Here is a 21066-nt window from a genome sequence, read left to right on the forward strand (position 1 = left end):
TCAACCAGTGACCAGAGGGATATCAGACACCAGACAAGAAGACTATCACCAACTCAGACAAAAGAATACATACAGCGATTAATCTATCAACCAGTGGCCAGAGGGATATCAACTAATCAATGGAAGATTATGAGAATGTTGAAGCATTAGAGAAGTAACGACATATATTTGGCAAAGATAATTTATTATAAATGAAAGCCTCCAAGACATTCAAACTGCTAACATACGAACGGTCCAGTACATTCATTATAGCATACAGACTCTTATTTATCAGGCCACCATACAAAACCAGGACATCTCTGCTATTTACCTGTATTGTATTACTTTTTTGAGAGTTGTTCCACTATCATAAAATCGAGGATATGTCTGAAGTCTGAAATCAGAAACTTATAGAGATGCATTATAGGAAATATATCCGGAGCAGCGACAAAGGAAGAAAAAGCGAATAAGAAGGCACGGTAAATAATAAAAGGGCAGGTATATTTCGATATTGGGAACTCCGTTCAAAATACCTTTGTGCACTAAGGAAAGCATTCTCACAGAAGTAAGTATTATGATATGGATACTTGAGAAATTGATGATTATAATCAAGGAAGTATTTAAAAAAGGAACATAATACAAACAAACAGCAAGGGCAAAATGTTATATGATTGACCTGATTGTACTGCCACTCTGGACTGTACAGGTCTGGAAGAAATTACATCAGAGAACAAAATAATATATACATGGGCATTCAAGACAGCATGCGATTGGTGATTGTGTATAGGGTCATCAACCAACTAAATGTAAAGAAGCAAGGTGAGATGGACCGATTGACTAACCTAGGTGATTATAATGGAATTGGTATGAATTCATTGAATTTGCATGATAAGGATTTGGAAGGACAAAAATATGGGTCATCCCATAAAGGAGGGAGGATAAATGTTAAACCCATAAGTCTGGTTGCCCAATCACCATTCGCAGAAGGGAAATGGAACAAAGACCAAATGAATGTAATTATAAGCACATTGTGCTTATATAAAGAGATTAAAGGGAACAAATAAACATCCCCCCTTGACGATTATTCACACACTGTGGGTATAAAGGGACCAACCACAAGGGAATAGTGATGTCGGTCAATAAAACATTATAGAATCCACAAAATAAGTCAATAATGTTACCAAGGTTGGAGGTAAGTATTAATTGTTTATTTCTTATGAATACAAGTGTATATGGATTGGGAAATTGATCACCTTAGATTATTATGTGGCATTAATAAGGAAATCAAATAATATGTTGAAAATATTGATTAAAGTATACATACATAAGATTGAATAGATGAATATGTTCAAAGTATATTTTATAATCTATATTCCATTGGAATGATCTTATATTATTTTGCAGAATTACTTATTATTCTTGAGTATTATATCAGTCTCTCTTTTATTATTTCAATACATACTATACGAGCTATTTACCTTAATCTTTTCCTCCGATTATGTTCTTGCAGGAAAAGGGAGTTTGATATCAGATTCAGAGGGAATTGATGCTTCTTCAAAGGCAACTTTGGATGAGGAGCTGAGAAGATTGATATTCAAAGGGAGTATGAAAATCCATGTGTGTGACTACATGATTTTGATGGGCCTGCCTACCCCCTGTGTAGATCATGAGGAAGTGACAACCTCCAAATGATTAACACTTGTAAAAGTTATTGTAAGGTGATGATCTTTCAATAACTTAACCTTCTATTACAATAAACATCTTATGATGTCGAAGCAGATCATGATAGATTATAACTTGCATAGTGGATTTTGTCCTTAAACAAACCATGAATGTTCTTATGGTAAGCATCATTGAGGATATGCATGCACATACCCTAAGAAAATTTTTGAGTACCCAGTGAATGTTATACAACTTGATGATCAGGAGGCCAATACTCAAGAGTACTCAGTGAATATCACGCTACTTGATGTCCAAAAGGCCATTACTCAAGAGTATTTGGTGAATAGCTTGAAACTCGACATTTCCAAGGCCATTACTCAAAGGGTACGACTTGACATTCAGGAGGCCATTACTCTTAATACCATTTCTCAGAGTACTTGGTGAATGTCATGTGACTTGACATTTAGGAGGCCATTACTCTTAATACCATTTGTTAGAGTACTTGGTGAATGTCATGTGAGTTGACATTCAGGAGGCCATTACTTTTGGTATCATGAGATGATATCTAAATGGTGGATATCTTCTAATTAAAGATATTCTTAAAACTTGCCATTCTTGATTTTACATTGAGGTAATATCTTGTGTTTATCCTCCCTGGCTAAAGGGAGTGTTGATGTTCGGTAGCTTTAATTGGATAAACCCATGAGACTAAACTGAAGATATACATACATACATACATACATACATATATATATATATATATATATATATATATATATAAATAATCAATTTTTAGATTAATTAAATAATAATGAATAGACATGTCTCGTCCACAATATAATTAAGAGAGAGATCGCTGCCCTTGAAAAACACATACCTGATAGGCAGTGCTATTACATTTGCAGCGGTTCTTCAATCTTCCACAAAATAGATAGCCATGGGACTATTGGTGGTTGAAGGCTCTTCGAATGAAGACTTGTTTTTTGTTCTGTAGCCAAATTTAGATGAAAATGAAGAGGGAGAACGAAATGATATCCTAGCAAGTCTCATGGCAACCTCCCAAAACATTTTTGTTAATTTCAAAGAGGACATGGCTATGCTCAAGAAGTAATAAGATAAAATAAAGCTCTGAGCCTTCTTCGGAGATCTTGGGATAGACCTAGATGACTTCAAAGAGTAGATTGAAGATGTTGCGGAGAATTGGGATCATGATGATTTTTGGATGTTTTGAAAATCTAAGCGTCACTTTGCAAGAATCAACGGTTGTAGGATTTTGAAATTTTGATGTAATTATTGAAAACTCAAAGTGTGAAATGGTTGGAAGCTTGTTGCTTCCTCTTTGAGGAAACCAAAACTATTTTTTGCTCTTTTAGAGTGTACTAGGACTACAAAGGATATATATGCAATGATATACGAACATATGGAGAATGTAATGTAAAAAAGTATAATACAATATGCAAACTTTTTCAGATTTTGGGTGTAGTGTGTTGTCATTTTCTTCAAGTTTAGTCTTTTGCGGTAATTGAATTGTACATTTGATTATCACCTTTAAAACCTGTAATTGATTGAATCCATGTATTGTTAATTTGATCGAGTAGGAGGCAATTGCAAAGTGTTGTCCTGTTGTTTTCCATCTAATTGGTTCTTTTGTGAGGATTAAATTCAGTTGGACAGGTAGAATTGGGTGGTTGATGGTTCATGAAAATCCTGGATCTGTCTTGTAAAATTACATGGATACTTGATGCAAAATGGACTCTGTAGCCCAATGGAAAAGGTAGTTGTCCATAATACAATTCATCTTTTTCACAAAATAGTATTTGGGGTTTTGTAGTAATCTTGAAGTGTGTTTTTTAATTGTAGGATTGCTTTATAAATCAATTAAATCTGCCTAGAGAACAAAAAAAATGCAAAGGTACATCCACCTTGGTATGCAAAAACCAAGAGTAGAGTATTTGACCTTATAAAGGTTGATCCAGTTTGTTGGCCAAGATTGTAATTTTGGGGTTATAAATGTTCGAGATTAAATTCACCAAGTTGCAGTTTTGAGACCTTACAGTAGGTATCAACTTTTTGTACTCAAGGTCATGCTAATGTCATCCCAAATCCATCAAAGAATGATAAGCCTATCTTCCTTTTGATGTCATCATTGTAGTAGCCATTACTATTTCCACACAAGTATCTCACTCAAAAATCTACATATCTTTATCTCCTTCAAGCTTCACATTCCTCCAGTCTTGCCTTAGTTGCTCTTGCATTTCTTGGAAAGTGGGCTCTTGTTCTCTGTGAGGTGCTTTGATTTGTTTGGGAAACGTTGGCATCAAAGGTCAAGGGTGTGAGCGTTTGAATGTTTGACCTTCCTGTGATGGAATTGTCACCTTGTCCGAGGTGATCCTAATTAGTTTTTCCTTCCACCAATTTTTGTGATGTCTCCTCCATGGCCTCTTGTCATTGTTCTCCTCTGATTATAGCTTTATTGAGTTGCCTTAACAATGTGGTGACAACAAAGTCTTGTGAAGTTCCTCCATTCTATGGATTTTGTTTGCTGAATAACACCTTTTGGTATATATTGTAAGCTCGTTTCACATGCACAACCCAATAGACTATCAAAATCACGGGCTCTAGTACCACTGCAATGTCTCGAAGTTGATTTTCGTCCTAAAGTTGATTTTTGTCCCAAAGGTGATTTTGTCTATATAACTTCCTTGTAATGTCTCAAGGCAAATTTGGATGATTTTGGCCGTACGTCTGCACACACTTCCACATGGAAATGGAATTGTCTTCCAATGCCGATTATTATCGATGTATGCCAGATCCAAAATTACTTAAGAATACAATACTTAATAAATTGCTTAGTTTGCAATGAAGGGAATTTGCATAGACATAGCAACGAACCCTTAGATATAACAAGGAATTGATTCACAAAGTAGATATGCGGTTATAGTAAGTAGGCAAAATAGGGTGAGCAATGATTCCCACCAAAATTGCGAAGTGCCAGAGTAGGGAGGATCTTGCACCAACAAAAGGGCGTTGAATGTATGAGCGCTGAGGGTGTGAGTGTTGAATGATTGACCTTCCTGTGACAGAATTATCACTTGGTCCAAGCTGATCCCCATTTCATTTTTCTTCCACTAATTTCCGTAATGTCTCCTCCATGGCCTCTTGTCATTGTTCCCCTTTGATTATAGCTTTGCTGAGTTGTCTTAATAATTTGGTGATGACAACATTAGGTTTGTGCGGTTCCTCCATTCTGTGGGTTCTATTCACTGAAGGATACCTTCTTCTAGCATAAACTTAAGCTCATTCTACATCGACAACCCAGATGATGGAAAAATCATTGGCTTTGAAACCACCGTAATTTCCCAAAGGTGATTTTCGTCCCAAAGATGATTTTCTTCCTGATGGTGATTTTGTTTGTATAACTTCCTTGTAATATTTGAAGGCAGACTTGGGAGATTTTGGCCATATGTCTCCACACACTTCCACATGGAAATCGATTGTCTTTGGATGATGATTATTATCTATGTATGCCTGTTCCATACTTAAAACACAATATGTAATAAATTGCTTAGTTTGTAATGAAGGGATTTCCACATAATAGCAATAAACCCTTAGAAATAACATGGAATTGATATATAGAGTAGATCCATGGTTACAGTAAGTAGGTAGAATAGGGTGAGCTTCCCACCGAAACTGCAAAGTGCCAGAGTAGGGAGGATCTTGCGCCTTTGAAAAGGTGTTGAATGTGTGAGTGTTGAATGTTTGACCTTCCCTTGGCAGAATTGTCACCTTGTCCAAGATGATTCCCATTTGTTTTTCCTTCCACAAATTTTCGTAATGTCTCCTCCATGGCCTCTTGTTGTTTTCTCCCTTTGATTATAGCTTTGTTGAGTTGCCTAAATAATGTAGTGATGGCAGTGTTAGGTTCATCCACTTCCTCCATTATGTGGATTTTGTTTGCCGAATGGTGCCTTCTTGTAGCATATACGCTAAGCTCATTTCGCTTCCACAACTCAACAGGCTGTCGGAGTCATTGGCTCTAGTATTGTTTTAATGCCCCAAAAGTGATTTTTGTCCTGAAGGTGATTTTGTCTGTAATCTCTGAAGGAAAACTTGGGTGATTTTGGCCATATTTCTCCACACTTCCATATGGAAATGGAATTGTTTTCGAATGCTGATTGTTATCGATGTATGCCAGATCCACAGTTATTTAAGAACACAATACTTAATAAATTGCTCAATTTGTAATGAAGGGATTTGCATAGACACAATGATGAACCCTTAGAAATAACATAGAATTGATAAACATAGTAGATCCAGGGTTATAGTAAGTAGGCAAAATAGGGTGAGCGATGATTCCTATCAAAATTGCGAAGTGCTAGGGTAGGGAGGATCTTGCACTTCTTAAAAGGTAGACAATGTTGAACTTCCAACTATAGGTCACAAATATAAATGAAATTTACGAATCATTACCTACAACAGTAACTAACTTGGCCATATGTATGAGCTCTGGAAAACTTCTTGAAAGATTACAAATGTGTTGACACGACCAGAACATTACTAACTAATAAATAGAAAAGGGGTCTGAAAGATATTAACTTTTTAAGAAGTTTTGGGGTCAGACTACAACTAATCTTTTATTAAATTAATTAATTATATCTGGGACATTACATTGTCCCCAAGTGACGACTAGTGCCAAAACTAGTGGATAGCCACCAAGGGGCCACCATTGTGCCATTGCCCATAGGTGGATCCTCTTGCACAAACGACACCTCTATTATACCACCATGACCACTAGAGTGCTTAGCCTATGCACTATCACCTGGGGCCATAGCTCATCCCTTGGAATATTCACCTAGAAAACCAGCCAATAGTAAGTAGGAGTTTTTCCATTCAAACCATAGTTTTAGTTTGAATTTAGCAATTTTGATGCTTCTAAGGGTCTTTGTGGTAATTTGATGCAAGTTTTGGAATCATGATGGAATCAAGGAATATATCAGAAAATCTTCTGTTTTTTGGCCAATAATGTATCATGATATCAGCATTTCTTACTCTCAATTTGTACCCCTATTCAATGTAGTTTTGATTCTAGTAGTCCACCTTCAATAGGCTTGTTTTTAGCCATGCAAAGACCTTTTTCAATGTTCTTTTTTTTTGGACGTGGGCATAATATTATGCTTTGCATGGTGGTGTTATTTTATGATGTGATGCTTTTTTTTTTTCAAAATTAAATATTCTTCCAAATTTTTCTTATGGTTTTTGTATTGAGACTTTTCAAGGCCATAATAGACAGCATTTTGGGTCCAATTTTTTACCTAGTGTATTATTTTTGCATTCTTCACATTGATGCTCTCAAACTGATATCATATTGTTCTAGAACTATAGTTTCAGTATTTTTGCCATTTTTTCAGGCACTTTTAAGAGTTTGAGAATTTGATAATTGCAATGCAAATCTCAATAATAACAAAGTGCCACACATGGTACTTGATGCGGGGGCCCTTTCAAGCACTCATTGAGGGGTTCATTGGAATGTAAATCTCAATAATAATAAAGTGCCTGTAACAACTAAATTTCTAAGGACCTAAAACCTTAAGATACTCTTTCTTTTATTGAATAGAGGTAAAGCTAGCTACCCATTCACATGATAAGGAATTAATGGAAGATAACTAATTAACTACTAAATTGTAATTGTTTTCTCATGAAAAGATCTTGACTATCAATTGAAAAAATTTAACTACCTTCTTGACGAACTAGAAAGAACGATCAAAATAGATTAACTAACTATACTGCAGATGATAGGTAAAATAATATCTAACTGCAAAATCTTAACTACCATTTTATATGAACAAGAATATAATTGCATAATATATAATGTTGAAACTGAGATAAAGATGTAACTGAAAGAAATAACGGATTATTAAGAAGGTTTAGATCACACCACATCAAGAGAAGTAGAAACTGGTCTGTACAGTGCAAGTCTAGGCATTTGGAGTAGAGGGAAAGCATTGACAGAGGCTTAACCTTCCAACCACGGACCTAGTATAATCCCCACTCATTCACTACTAAGAATGACCTTACCCTGCATGTGTAAGTCATGTGTACACCATTTTGTCTTACCACCTGAGCAACTTAGTGTTAGAGTTGTCAACTACACAACCAACTAGACTGCGGGTAGCTCCCAACAGTCTATCCATCCAACTATGAGTTATCCTTGATCTCTGGTGATCATAGAAGCATCATTCGCTACTAATCGTATGGTGGCCAGGGATTTCCAAAGACACTATGTGCCCGATCACCTACTGCTCGACTTGACAGACTAATTTAATATCTAGTTCCACTATGAGTAGACTAGATTCTGATTATGTTGTTTTTTAGAGTTCTAATTCATCTTTTTGATTTTGCAAGTTTATCCATCTTTTCAATTCATATGGACTACAACACTCATCTCAGCCATTCTTGGCTATCCTTGATGATCTCCAGTGTGATTTTCCAGCTTGCATTTTGAAATATTCAATCATGTAAAGTAAATTTCTTTCTACACTCAAACTAAAAACCAGAAAAGAAAGAAGGAAGAATCTTTTAGCCATGTACACTCTTCTATAAATCTCAGGGACATTTTTAATGCCATTGTATTTTGGAAGTATAATGACATGCTCCACTATTTCTTCTTGACACATTTAATTAAGTTCCAAAATTAAATTATATAGCAAAGGCAATTTGCAACTTATGAAAATTGGTAAGATGATTCCGTTATAGCTCATACAAACTTTTCATTTGTAGACAATGGTCCAACTGGACTGCCTATGTGCATGCTATGAATTATAATCTAATGACAATGAAATAAAAAACCTAGAGGAAAATACAACTTGAGTATGGAGCTTTTGAGTTGTAGTTTACTTGTTCTTCTAGCTCGACTTAGTCAGTGATCAATGAACTTTAATGAATTTTTTTTTTTGGTGTCACAGTTCTTATGTTTCTAGTCGAGTATGGTAGGAAGATTTGAATGAATTATACAATTGTAGACACAATTATTATAATGAGCGAGTTGCCTAACCAAGGATCGTCTGCGTCTGATAATTATATAGTAGAATGATTGATAATCATGGAAAAAGAATGAGCAATATGGAGTTACAATTTGCATGAAAGAACAAGGTGGTAGAGACATGCGTCTATATGTTACAATCTTGGTCGATGGAATGACAATGTTGGAAGAAATATAAAAGGCCAAAGTAATAAAAAGAATTATAAGAGGCCGATGGAATTTTCACGAATTAAAAATTAAATTTGATATGGATATTGAATCTTTACCCATACTATTATATAAGCAATACTCATATTGTTCATGTATACTTGTACATATATTTCTCTCTCTCTCTCTCTCTCCGTGCATATATATACACATTTAAAATATAAGTATATATGTATATTTAATATGTACACATATATAAAAAGACTATGGGCATTTACTTATATAATATACATCCTACATCAGATAATGTTGAACATCCAAATTCCAATTGAAAGGTAATTTTATTTCATTTATTATTTATATAAATATTTTAAGATCTTTTTAAATTAGATGACCTAGTTAGCTCAGAGTGGAAACTTGGTATTATTTACTATGCCCTAGTCTGCTTTTCCTTGGCCAAGGTTGTTTTGACGAATAGCTAACAAACTCGACGACAAGTTGGTGTTCGAGCCCTAATCCCTCTCTGTTAATGCTTCCCCCCCTTCACCGCACACCTACAAAGAAAGTAATGTAGTGAAAGTACATTTCCAATAAATTCCTATGCAAATAATTTAATCATAACAAATAATCAACTTAACCAACCATTTCCAATTCACATGAAATCATAATGAGTAGACCAATTTAACCAACCATTTCCAATTCATACGAAATCCCAATGGCTATAAATTATATTCAGAATGTTTTAATTAAAATAAAATATGGAATGTAACAGTGCCACACATTGTTCTTGATTCGGGGGCCCTTTCAAGTACTTGTTGAGGGGTGATTGCAATGTAAATCTCAATAGTAATAAAGTGCCACACATGGTACTTGATGTGGGTTCCCTTTCAAGTACTTGTTGAGGGGGTCATTTCAATAATTAGTAACTGGGGGTGTACTTTTGCTATCTTTTTTTTTGTGCACTTTATTTTTGAATTTCCAGTTTTCCTATATCATAGATCAAAATTGAGTACCTTTGTTCACATCACACAATTATTTTCAGTGAAATAAAAAATGGGAATCTACATAAGAAAGGTTAGTTTACACAAAATAGTAAATACCAATAGGTTTATAACTTGAACCTACTTTGCCTGTGGAATATTGTATTTGTATGTATCTCCTAATCTCTTCTTTCATATTTAATCACTAAATTCACCAAAGGAAATCTAGACTGAATTGAAAAGTTTGTTTGAAACTCAAGATTCTATAAGAGGCCATCATTTGGAAAACAAGCTCGTTAGTTTGAGCTTAGACAATTTTGATACCATTCAAGACTTCCTTACAAAACTGAAATCTTTAAAGTTGTGCTTGAATGTACTTGACGTCATTGATCCGAATTATTGTTTGACTGTTCAGGTTTTGATTCTGCCTTTTATGCCATCAAGAGTGCTCTTGGTACTTGGTTCACCGTGCTTTCCCTTTGCCATTTCTCTTATCGGGGAATAGGATAAGCTCACCTAGTTGAACACTCACAAATACTCCAAGTCATATGCCTTGCTTGTCAACTGAGGCATGGACAAATATAAAGGAAAGAAAAATAATTAGAAACTGTCTGCCTCAAAATTAGCCAATGGAGCTTTTCTTCAAAAGTAGACTAGCCTAAGAAAGAGGTCCAATATGCCTACTGTAGAAGAATTAATCACGATGACCATAGATACTTGAAGAAATAGATTTATCATTTGGCATACATATTGGAGAAGAATAGTATAAGTATTCTTGAGTTAAGTAGAATTGACATGAGGGGTCTAACAAGGCAAAGTACTGTTACAGAAAGGGGAATGAAAATGGTGCGGCCCTTGTAGCAGTTGCCTCACAAATATCTACATGGCTTCATTTTGAGATTCAACGTCTATGGAGATCTTCTATTAATCATAAGGGAGAACCAAAAATGTTAAGTGATTAATAGATGGTTTCCTACTACTTCAAGCTTTAAAAAGAGTGGAATTTGCCATTTCCTCCAAGGACCTATTTTTTTTTTCTGCAACATCATCCTGCTGAGTATTTTATGGAGCTGAATGCTGCAAAACAATCCCCTGTAAAGTGAAAATCTACTCAACACAATGTATTGGTGCGCAAAACTTTGACAACTTTCTGTGACTGCTATTTTACAAAAGTTTTGAATTCCTAAAAAAGCTTGAAGACTTCAAACTTTTGTCTGAGGAAATACAACCAAGTATATACGGAAAAGTTACCAATGAATGTCAAGATATATCTGTAGCTACCAAAGGTAGGGTGTGAAATGGACAATCCAAATCACCAACTCCAATATCTATAAAGCTCTCCATATCTTCCCTTTGTCATGCTTCCCTTGAAAATGCTTAACAAGAATGCAACCTTGGAAAACATAATTATAGATCGAATTTAAAGCAACCCTATAAACATGCTTTACTAACTGAGCTTCTACAAGTACTGCAATTAAGATGGCCAATCCACTTCTGCTATAACGTATGTAATCAGAAGCAGTGAGCAAACCAATCAAAGAAGGACCAAGAACAAAGTGAGAACGGAGATAAAGCTAAGACTGATGATCTACTCTCTCGGTTGCAACTATCAAACTACCGTGCATCTCATTGATAACAACTGAGTCAGAGATGAACTCAACATGCTTTCCTTAACCTAAGTGAGGGATTTGATAGACTAATAGGAAATTGGTTAACAAGGGGGCACACAAAGGACATCCTGAAAGATGCGCCTCACATTGACAAACCCTCTCCCACATGCCTTAACTAGGGTACTCATCCATCAGACTTGTATGCATAGAAGAAGACTCCAAAGTGATATATCTGTTTTTTCAAACATCTATTACAAATATGGAAGAAACCATCTATTAATCACTTAAGATTTTTTGGTATTTGTGGAGCAGGCCTTGCCTATTTGTCAGATATCTAGATGGCGTAAAGGGTTATCAGGAACTCTACCATGCTACACACAAGTTGCACATAAGACGACTATTCTGAAGAGCTCTTTGAGCTCCACTCATGCCACTTCTTCACATCTTTTGACATTGGATTTACTTGGAATCAATGAAAGATCTTCCGAAGATTCAAATCTGCCTTTGCAATTTTTTTTTGATGTGCCTTCTTCTCCACTTCAAATATTGAGAGCAATAATGAGGATTCACCTCACTCCTCTCCTAGTCATCCTTTAAAGGTTGATGTTTCTACTCAAGATTCTCCTTTGAGGTCCACTTTCAACACAAAAGACACTACAAGCTGTAGATAATTAGGTTGGGAATCCATCAAACAGTAGGCTAACTCATTGGCAGTCTTTGGGTCATTATTAATAAGCAAATATCTACATTGTTTGCCCCATGTCATGTTCCCGAATTTTAATGTAATAATTAAATAAAATTAATTAATTAATTGGTCCCAGAATTTTAATAATAAAATAAAAGGACCTCTAATCAGTTACTTTAATTAATTAATATGGGGCCCAAGTTAATAATATTTGTATTTGTGGTTCTGATTGATTTTGTATATCTGGAACCCATTTTTATTTTAATTGTTTTAGTAGGTGTTGCCGTCGGCTATCTTTGTAAACCCTTGGGAGTTCCTCCAAAGGGTATTTAAGCACGGCATGAAGGTAGTAGTTGGCATGCGATTTGGATTATTTCTTTGTACTGCGAATTTCTGTTGGAGTTAAGTATTGCTCGCCATTTCGGAGGTGAAATTTCGGAGGTGAAAGATCTTCCCTACTTGGCTAATTCGGTTTCGGTGGGTTCAACCCTCACCTTACTCTGTCTTTGTATTACTTGCTCGGATTTGGCAATTCCAACACCATTTTTGTTTGCAAATACATATAGCTATATATCTGTGTTTGGATTTCAATATTTGTACTGGTATTAATTGACATTTCTAGCAAATATAAACTTTGTTTTGGCATCTCAAAGTGCAGCTCAACTCATCACCCCGATGGCCCTCTGTGATTGCCGTACCCATCCGCACAACTCCTTGACTTCGTTGTATGGCTACATTTCAAACTGTACAGACACCTCAATCAATACCGTACGACTGCTTGTGTCGCACACAAACCATACAACCATTTACATACTGTACCACCATCTTGCTCCATACCGTACGACTATCTCCAACCAGTCGTACAGACACCCCTTATCACTCTCAGGCCTCACGGCCATATTGTCTTTCTAATCTGAACCGTACTGACTACCTAAGGCATAAAGAAAGACTACCCGAAGCACTGAGGGAGAACTACCTAATGCACTAGCTACCTAAAGCATTGAGGAAGACTACCAAAGCATTGAAAAGGACTACCCGAAGCATTGAGGAACACTACTGAAGCATTGAAAAGGACTCCCTGAAGCATTGAGGAAGACTACTTGAAGCATAAAGACGGAGTACCCAAAGCATTGAGGAAGACTACCAAAGCATTGAAAAAGACTACCCGAAGCATTGAGGAAGACTACCTGAAGCATTGGAAAAGACTAACCAAAGCACTAAGGGAGAACTACTTGAAGCACTGGCTACTCGAAGCATTGAGGGATACTACCTGGAGCACACGAGCAGACTACCTAAAGCAAACAACAAGACTACCTTAAGCATACTACAAGATGCTGTTGGAAAGCTGGAAAATAAAGTGACAAAGAAAACAACATGCAAAGGGATAGAGCAAAAATTCTGGACTTCGTAAGGCAACTCTAGAATGGGACATTACATCCCATCAAAAGAATCACTTAAGATCATTGTTGCAAGTTGTTTGCAACATGTGCTTTCTGTGTAGTTAGTTGTAATGGTTTCGAGCCTCAACATTCAATTGATTTACACAAGCTGATTCATCAAATTTGGATATCTGATGCCAACCTGAAAGAAAGTTGCTCATCATTTCAATCAAGACCCAGAAGTAGTCATGCAAATTGGCAAATTTTGCCAATTTTTTTTTTCAGAAATTCCAAGAAATGGTTTGGGATGTTCTATGGTTTATCTGATGTGGCAAATTCTTAGATCAAAATTCTCTCTGGTTTGTGAGACATTGAAAGTTCGATAATTACACCACTAGGCTTGCAAAAATGAAAAATGTTTAAATCAAAGGTTTAATCAAAGTTGGTGCGAAATGGCTTCATGATGACATTATTAGTGATGTGGCAAATGGTTTCAGCAAAATTGTTTTTGGAATTTTTTTGCATTTGGTGTAACTGGGATAACCATTAAACACGCTTTAAAGCTCTGATTCCCCACCAATGAGGGGATTATCAGACTCTAGGAGCTCATCGGACTCTTGGAATTTGGATGTAACTCGTTAAAAACTACACACCTGCATGGAAGGTCTTGTTTCCTGCCAGGATGTTGCATACCAGAGTTTTCAAAACCTTTGTGTCTGTTTGCACAAAATACACAATTGCATGAGAAGTCTGCTTCTCCTGTTGTTGAACTTTGGAACTTTTGTGTGATTTTGCAAAAACTGCTCAACTGCATCAAAGTTCTGGTTTTTGTTCTAAGTTCATTTTGAGACAGTAAATGTTTACCGATTTTAACTTTGATCACCTATAACCACACACACTTCAATGTACAAACTTTTTCCTTTGGATTGCCTAAAATTGAGAGTTGACTTCATGACTTAAAATATAAAGCAATTCAATGACGTGGGTATTATTCATTGCTGCAGAAAACAAAACAAAAACCAATTGAGTTGCTCCGATTTTCAAATTCATATCTTGGCAACAAGAAATGTGATTTTTTTCCCTCAATTCTGTAACATGTCGATTAACACAAACATACGAAATTGTCATTCCTTATGAACAAATGATAAAAGCACCCTTTTCAATGTTTCTATACAATTGAATTTTTTCTCTGCTTTCTTCCAAAATCTGCCCCTGATGTGTGCTGGGGTTTTTCCCCTACATATTCTGTGCAGCCCACTTTATTTTTCCGTTTTTCGGTTGATGCCTATTTTTTAACATTTCGTAAAAGTTCAGTCTTTTATGCTGTATCAGTTTCATCTTCCTATGGTTGCTTTACCTCCTCTGTTCATACTATGCCATGCCTGCAGCTTTTGGCTAATTTGTTCAAATTATTTACATTATCATTGACCTTTCACATTTTCCAATTTGCCATATGTCTATGTTCTAACTTTCAATCTATCCTTCAATATTTTAACTATAAGCTGTTTGTTTTCTTCACCTTGTCATTTTATCAACATTTCTTCATTGACAATCGAGGAAGCTGGCTAAGGTTGCCAAATTTGGTTTTACGCCTACCAATTTCATTTTCTCGACACTCCATTTCATGTATATCCTGCAATCTTTGTAGTCTGTGGTCTCAAGCTGCGTTGAGACATTCTGTCAAATTATTCATGTGCTATTCTTGTGCTTGTGCTTGCTTAGTCTGCATACGTCTGTACATGGGCAGTTGCAATTACAACCTAATAAAAGTCTATATCTATAAATATTCTCACAAATGTTTATACTCGATTCTAAAAGCTTCGATTTCACAGACTGGCCATTAGAGAGTGGAAGTATAATTTAACTTTCTTATCACAGGCAAAGAACAGAGAGATGCCAAACAAACCAAAACTTAAACAAAATGGAACAAAATATTTTTTGGGTCGTGCTGATTGCAAATGCACCCAGGTGGAAAAGGTGTACTACAAATTCTAGTGCAATAATGGGAGAATGAAAATACAAGGCATTTCTTGCATCTAGTTTTATTGGTTGACCATTGTGCATAAGGGAGGGAATTGAGCCAAGTCTGGGCATTCTCTTCATCACTAAACTAGCTCAATGTTTTAGTGTTTTTTGTTTGTTGAAACAATTTATTTCCGCAGCGATTTGTGTTTTGGAGTAATAATTCCTGCATGTTGATTTTCAATATAGGTTTCGGGAGAATATTCAATGATTAAAGCTGCAGCTAGTTTTGGAATGCTCGATGAGAAGAAGGCCATGTTAGAATCACTTCTTTGTATTAAACGTGCCGGTGCAGATGTAATTCTCACATATTTTGCTCTGCAGGCAGCAAGATACTTGTGTGCAGACAGGAAGTGAATGACTTGCCTTAACTTTTTGATACATTATAGAAAATATCGTTGGAAGTGTAATGCCCATTTCAATAGGAAATGTAATTTGACTTCCAATTTTCAGATGCTGTGGTTTTTGGCATAATTTATTTTCTAAATTTTTCACATGAAAGTTGATTTTGCTTGAACTACTTATAAATCATTGAAGAAAAGTATTCCTTTGGAACTGATCTCACAACTTTAGGGAGTTCCTAGATGCAATTAAGGGGAAGAAAATATAGTGCATCACATGTCTATCAAGTCTGTAATGCACATCGCAGGTTGAGGAGATAACAATTTTAACGAGAGGCATTCAAAACCGGGAAAATGTTCCTAGCTAATCAAACCTATGAAACTATACATAACATGTTATAATTAGGCTCTACAACATAGAAATGGAACCGCACGCAAATAAACCCATTGACTGTACTTAAAATTCTACTTATATAATTTTATTCTGCCTAATTTCATCCCTCTTGAACTGGTTTTATGTAGAATTCCTCATTTATTAATGGTGGTCATTGTGTACCTTGTATACTTTCTTCAGAAGTCTTTCTTTAGGCTAAGGATGCCTCTCTCATCTAACTGATTAATGCTTTAGCATCATGATGGTAAAGTGCTTTGACCAGCAATGTATGGTGACTCGTCATTAGAGGAATGCAATACCACAAATATAAAATACAAGAAAATTTGGTTCTTGAACTACTGTATAATGAGTTAATTTCTTGTTTGATGTGGCAACATACTGAGGATAATGATTTGGATATGCTGCAAGAGTCACCAGGTTTTCTGCTAACCATTTTTCTTTTGGGGAGCGCATTAGGTGATAGTGACATGTGAAATTTTCTTGTGTACTCATAACAACTCGTATTTATATGTTTCTTATGCCTCCTTTCATCTCAAGAAGTGAAACTTATCCCACCGAACTCATTACATGTATTTCTTTCCCTCCTTTGCGTGGAATCATTTCTAGTCTTTAATATCAGCATGTCATTATATCTTTTTCCACTTTTAACATTCGTCACAGCAGTTTTAGCCTATAATTATGTTTCTTCCTTGCTCAGTATTGGATGTAATTATTTATTATTTATTTTAATTTTTTATGCATCGGTTTTGCAATTTGTTTTGGATTTGGGGTTTGAGAATCACTCTCGCGTCTCTACTCTTGTAGGTAATATAAAATTATATAAATCTACAAATTTGATTACATCTTCATGTAGTTCATGTTGTGCATGTTGGAATTTATTTTTCCAAGATGATGATAATCCACAGGTTGCATGTTGTTTTCTTGAATAGTGAGGAGTTTACTGCTCAAAGTTTATGTTGATAATATGGGGTTTTGCTTGATGCTTTCTTAAATACTTTTGAGTTTACTATTACAGGTGCTTTCCTCTGTTTTCTTTTTAAAAACATTGGATTTTATGTTCATTGAAATGAGTTGAGAATACTTTTCTTTTGCACCATTGAAATTCTTGTACATAAGAAATCTACAAATGTCAGGGAACATAGGAACTTCTTATCATACCTCAGTATCACTAAATGTCTTCATTTGAGTGGTGTTTGAAAGGGGCAGCAGAACTATTGAGCCTTTAAATTACGAGTACTGAAAAGATCTATTGCTTAGGCTTTCAATAAAATAGTGTTTCATGCTCAATCTTCAATACTTTCCTTAATTCCAATAAGGTGACAAACATCCACATTTATTGTTATAAAATAAAGTTTGAAGAGATTCCTGAATGTATATCTGGAAGCTAATTCACTTGGAGTATTTGAAGATCGCAATTGCTAGCTTGCCACCACCTCAAACGGATAATGTGCATAGAGCCCTGTTATTCTCTAGCTCGCCAGCACCTAAAACCGATTAGATGGTTAAGTTGCCTTGGATAAGTTTAATGCTTGTTAGTTCCCAAGCAAATGATGCTATTTTTAAATGTTTCTCTCTTTCCATCTAGTTTGGAGGCAAATCATCAATCTAATCAACCACTTGTGGTTTATGATTCCTTTTGTGTTGCAATTGATTTGAGATCATGAATTCTGTATATGTATGATCTAGATCAAATGATAGTAAATTGACAACTTTAGCAATAACAGTGAAATGCAGAACAAAAAACCAACATAGTAGTCTAGATCTAGAAAGAGGAGACAGAGGATACTATAGCCGTTCTTTAGAGTTGAAACTGTTGGATAGGGTTAGAAGGCACCCATTCTCATTGTCTATGTCGACATATAATTCCAAATCCAAAATATGGGGTTATCTCTCACTATTTGCTTTGCACAACTATAGTACTCTTTGTGGTGATACATGAACACGCACACTCGAAAAAGGGGAAAAATGATTGCACGTTGTACTAGGGCTTACCTAAGTCAAACTAACTACGATATTTGATAAAAAGTGAGCTTATTTTTAGAAAGAACATAGGTTGAAACAATAATATAAATGCTCAAACTGACGAATACTATGTTAGATATTAAATCCTTGGCTTAAAATCTCATGTAAGGCTTCATGTTGCTTGAACGATGTTTATGCATGCTTTCATCATAGAGGAACAAATTAGATAGATCAATAGATGAATTTTTAATGCCCACAAGACCAAAAATAGCCTATGGGACATCCTACACACTAAACCAATTTTAGTAATTCAGTTATCTCTTTGTGCAAGGTGATGATGAGCCCACCTAATTGCTCAATGTTCTCCTTGTTGAGTAGATTTCACCAAGAGTTGTCAGATATAATATCCATAAATTTGACCTTGTTGTCTCTGTATGCATCACATTTTAAAATAAAGTGTTGTTAGGTTTCCACCTTTCTAGAATTGCTTAATGTGCAAACTATCTCTTCCCAAGGCTCTTTTGGCTTCTTCCATCGTCTGGTCTCACATCTAAGCTGGAGGGAGTTGTTTCTAAGCTAAGCAATAAGAGTTTTAGCTCTCCAAGAAATGTTGGCTTCTATGTACGCCTTTAGGAGTTGGTCACAAGTAGGGTTGAGCTCCCTAATGTAATATGCCTTTTTCCTTCTAAGCCCATTTTCCCAATTCCTCTTATAGAATTTCTCCATAACAAATGCTTTTATTTCTTAATTATTTGTGGGACACATATTGTAATGGATATTTCATTTGTTCATCCAGTTGATGTTTTGTTGCATCCATGTCTTTTTATGTTTGCACAAAATATCATTAAAGGCCACTTTACATAACTATTTGCACACATTTTTTCAGTTCTTTTAACATAACTAAAGAGGCAAACCATAGTGTTGGTAAATAGATTGTTCTTTCTGATTTTAACTCTTCAACGCCCTAATTTGTGAACATCTGATTACAACAATTGGAAAGTCGCTTTTGAAAAGACTTACTTTCCTCTGAATTATTAGGTACAACTCTCTATTGCAAAATATGCAATGAATTTTGTTTACTTCTAAATCTAAACAGGGCATGTTCTTAACCAGAGAACAGGAGAGGTAAACCAAGTCAAGCCTATACGGGATTTAACTTAGGCAAGAAATGATATTTTGAGGGTTGATTAAGTCTATGAACTCACACATCTTATGAACTCATAGTTAATATGTATTAAGGCTTACTGATCTATCTAGAAACTAAATTGCAGAGAGAGATTAAATTGAATGAAAACATCTAAAGGATCTCTTTTAAGCCTATAATGACAGTACTTAGCATATTCAACTTGTCATTTCAAAACAAGGGAATGAAGCTCTATTCGTTCCTCGTTTCAATCCAGAATAAAGAGAAAACAAGCAATTAACAATTAACCAAAATGGAATAGAAAATAATTGATAAAGAAATACCATTCAATTGACTTTGCAACATCAAGTACTTCACACCAAAAATTTGTCGACCTTTTATTAATCTTTCATTATCATACATATAGGATTAAAGAGATCAAATTTCCACAATCCATTGCATAATATATTTGTTTCTTGATTTGATTGTGCAAAGATTTTTACCATCAACGTTTTGAATCACACTACGTGATCCATCATTAGGATGAAAAGAGAGCAAGAGATTTTGTTTTGCATCTCTTGCTCTCTTTTCATCTTGACGATGGATCACGTAGTGTGATTCGAAACGTTGATGGTAAAAATCTCTGCACAATCAAATCCAGAAAGAAATATATTATACATATAGGATTCCGAGATGATCGTTACAATGGAATTTCAATTGGTTCATCTCCTAAAAAATGACAAATAGCAAGGAGCTAGTTTATCTATTACAATAACTACATAACAAAAATGAAAAGGCGGAATATGAATCACTTCGCCTTCTTTCCTTTTTCTGCCTTTGCCTTGTAGGCTTTGGTGGCAACAATGATTGGAATTAGCTCTTCATGTTTATGGACGTGCACATTAGTGTATCTTAAGAGCCATTTAGAATGCTCTCGGGTTAGATCTTTAATGGCACCCAACTGGTCTTGTAATTCTTCCATGGTCACGTGTATGCATCCACCAAGCCTTTGAAGCTCAGAGATTTTGTCCTGGTGACTAGAAGTCATTCCTATAAAATCATCTATGAAATTGGAGAAATTTGTCTACATGACAATTACTCCAATTATTGGCTTCCCTTGCCCACTAGATTGCGAGTTTGTATGCAAACCTCTTAGTAGTTCATAATCTCTATCTTGCTCTTTTACTTTGACTTCAATTTCTTTAAGTACCTCCTCTGCTGCCATGATCATTTCGGATTTGAACTGCATGCTCTGAAACCACTCATCTAGGGGCTCATCTCCTTTAGGCAAAATCTTTGCTTCAACAACCTCCTTTACCTTCATGTGGATGATCATCTTCAACAAGGAAACACAATCATTGTTCTTGGTTTTTTCCGCAGCCAAGGTGGCTCTATTTGATGATATGTTATCTTTCTCTGTTTCCAATCTTAATATAGCATTACAAATTTGCTCTATAATGGAGAGTCCTTCTGCCTTGATCTTCTCGCTCCACTCTCTACCGATTTGCCCAAAATGCTTGTCTTCCTGGAGCTAGGAGATCAGTGCCTGGACATTTGCAATGGTGGGATCTCTAGTAATGGGCATCCTGAAGATGCTTGCCAAAGGGGTGACTAATTGCCTTATGAAACCATTCAATTCCTGTATTTATGCCTTCATCTGGACCTTTGACAACTTAAGGCTTTCCAGCTGTCCTTTGATCACTTCATTTGTAGACTTCCACAAGTTGACTTTGGTATCATGTC

At 35.5% G+C, this 21066-nt stretch overlaps 1 protein-coding gene across 13 annotated transcripts in view; it reads left to right on the forward strand.

Annotated features, from left to right (window-relative positions):
• Window positions 1-16058, forward strand: part of LOC149575725 (delta-aminolevulinic acid dehydratase, chloroplastic-like) — an 81773-nt gene extending 65715 nt beyond the window's left edge. For 12 of the 13 annotated variants that reach the window (XM_089815500.1, XM_089815503.1, XM_089815501.1 and 9 more), the window contains one exon: window positions 15693-16058. In XM_089815500.1, coding sequence (XP_089671626.1) covers window positions 15693-15860 — 168 coding nt within the window. In that variant the 3' untranslated portion in view covers window positions 15861-16058. Of the gene's footprint in view, window positions 1-1489; window positions 1698-15692 lie in introns of those variants that run through there. The other variant, XM_089815512.1, reaches the window with a different exon arrangement.
• Window positions 16059-21066: the final 5008 nt, after the last annotated feature.

Source organism: Cupressus sempervirens, chromosome 2 (genome assembly GCF_028749045.1).
Source record: "Cupressus sempervirens isolate cs-2001-9-10 chromosome 2, ASM2874904v1, whole genome shotgun sequence".
In the NCBI taxonomy this organism is placed as follows: Eukaryota; Viridiplantae; Streptophyta; class Pinopsida; order Cupressales; family Cupressaceae; genus Cupressus; species Cupressus sempervirens.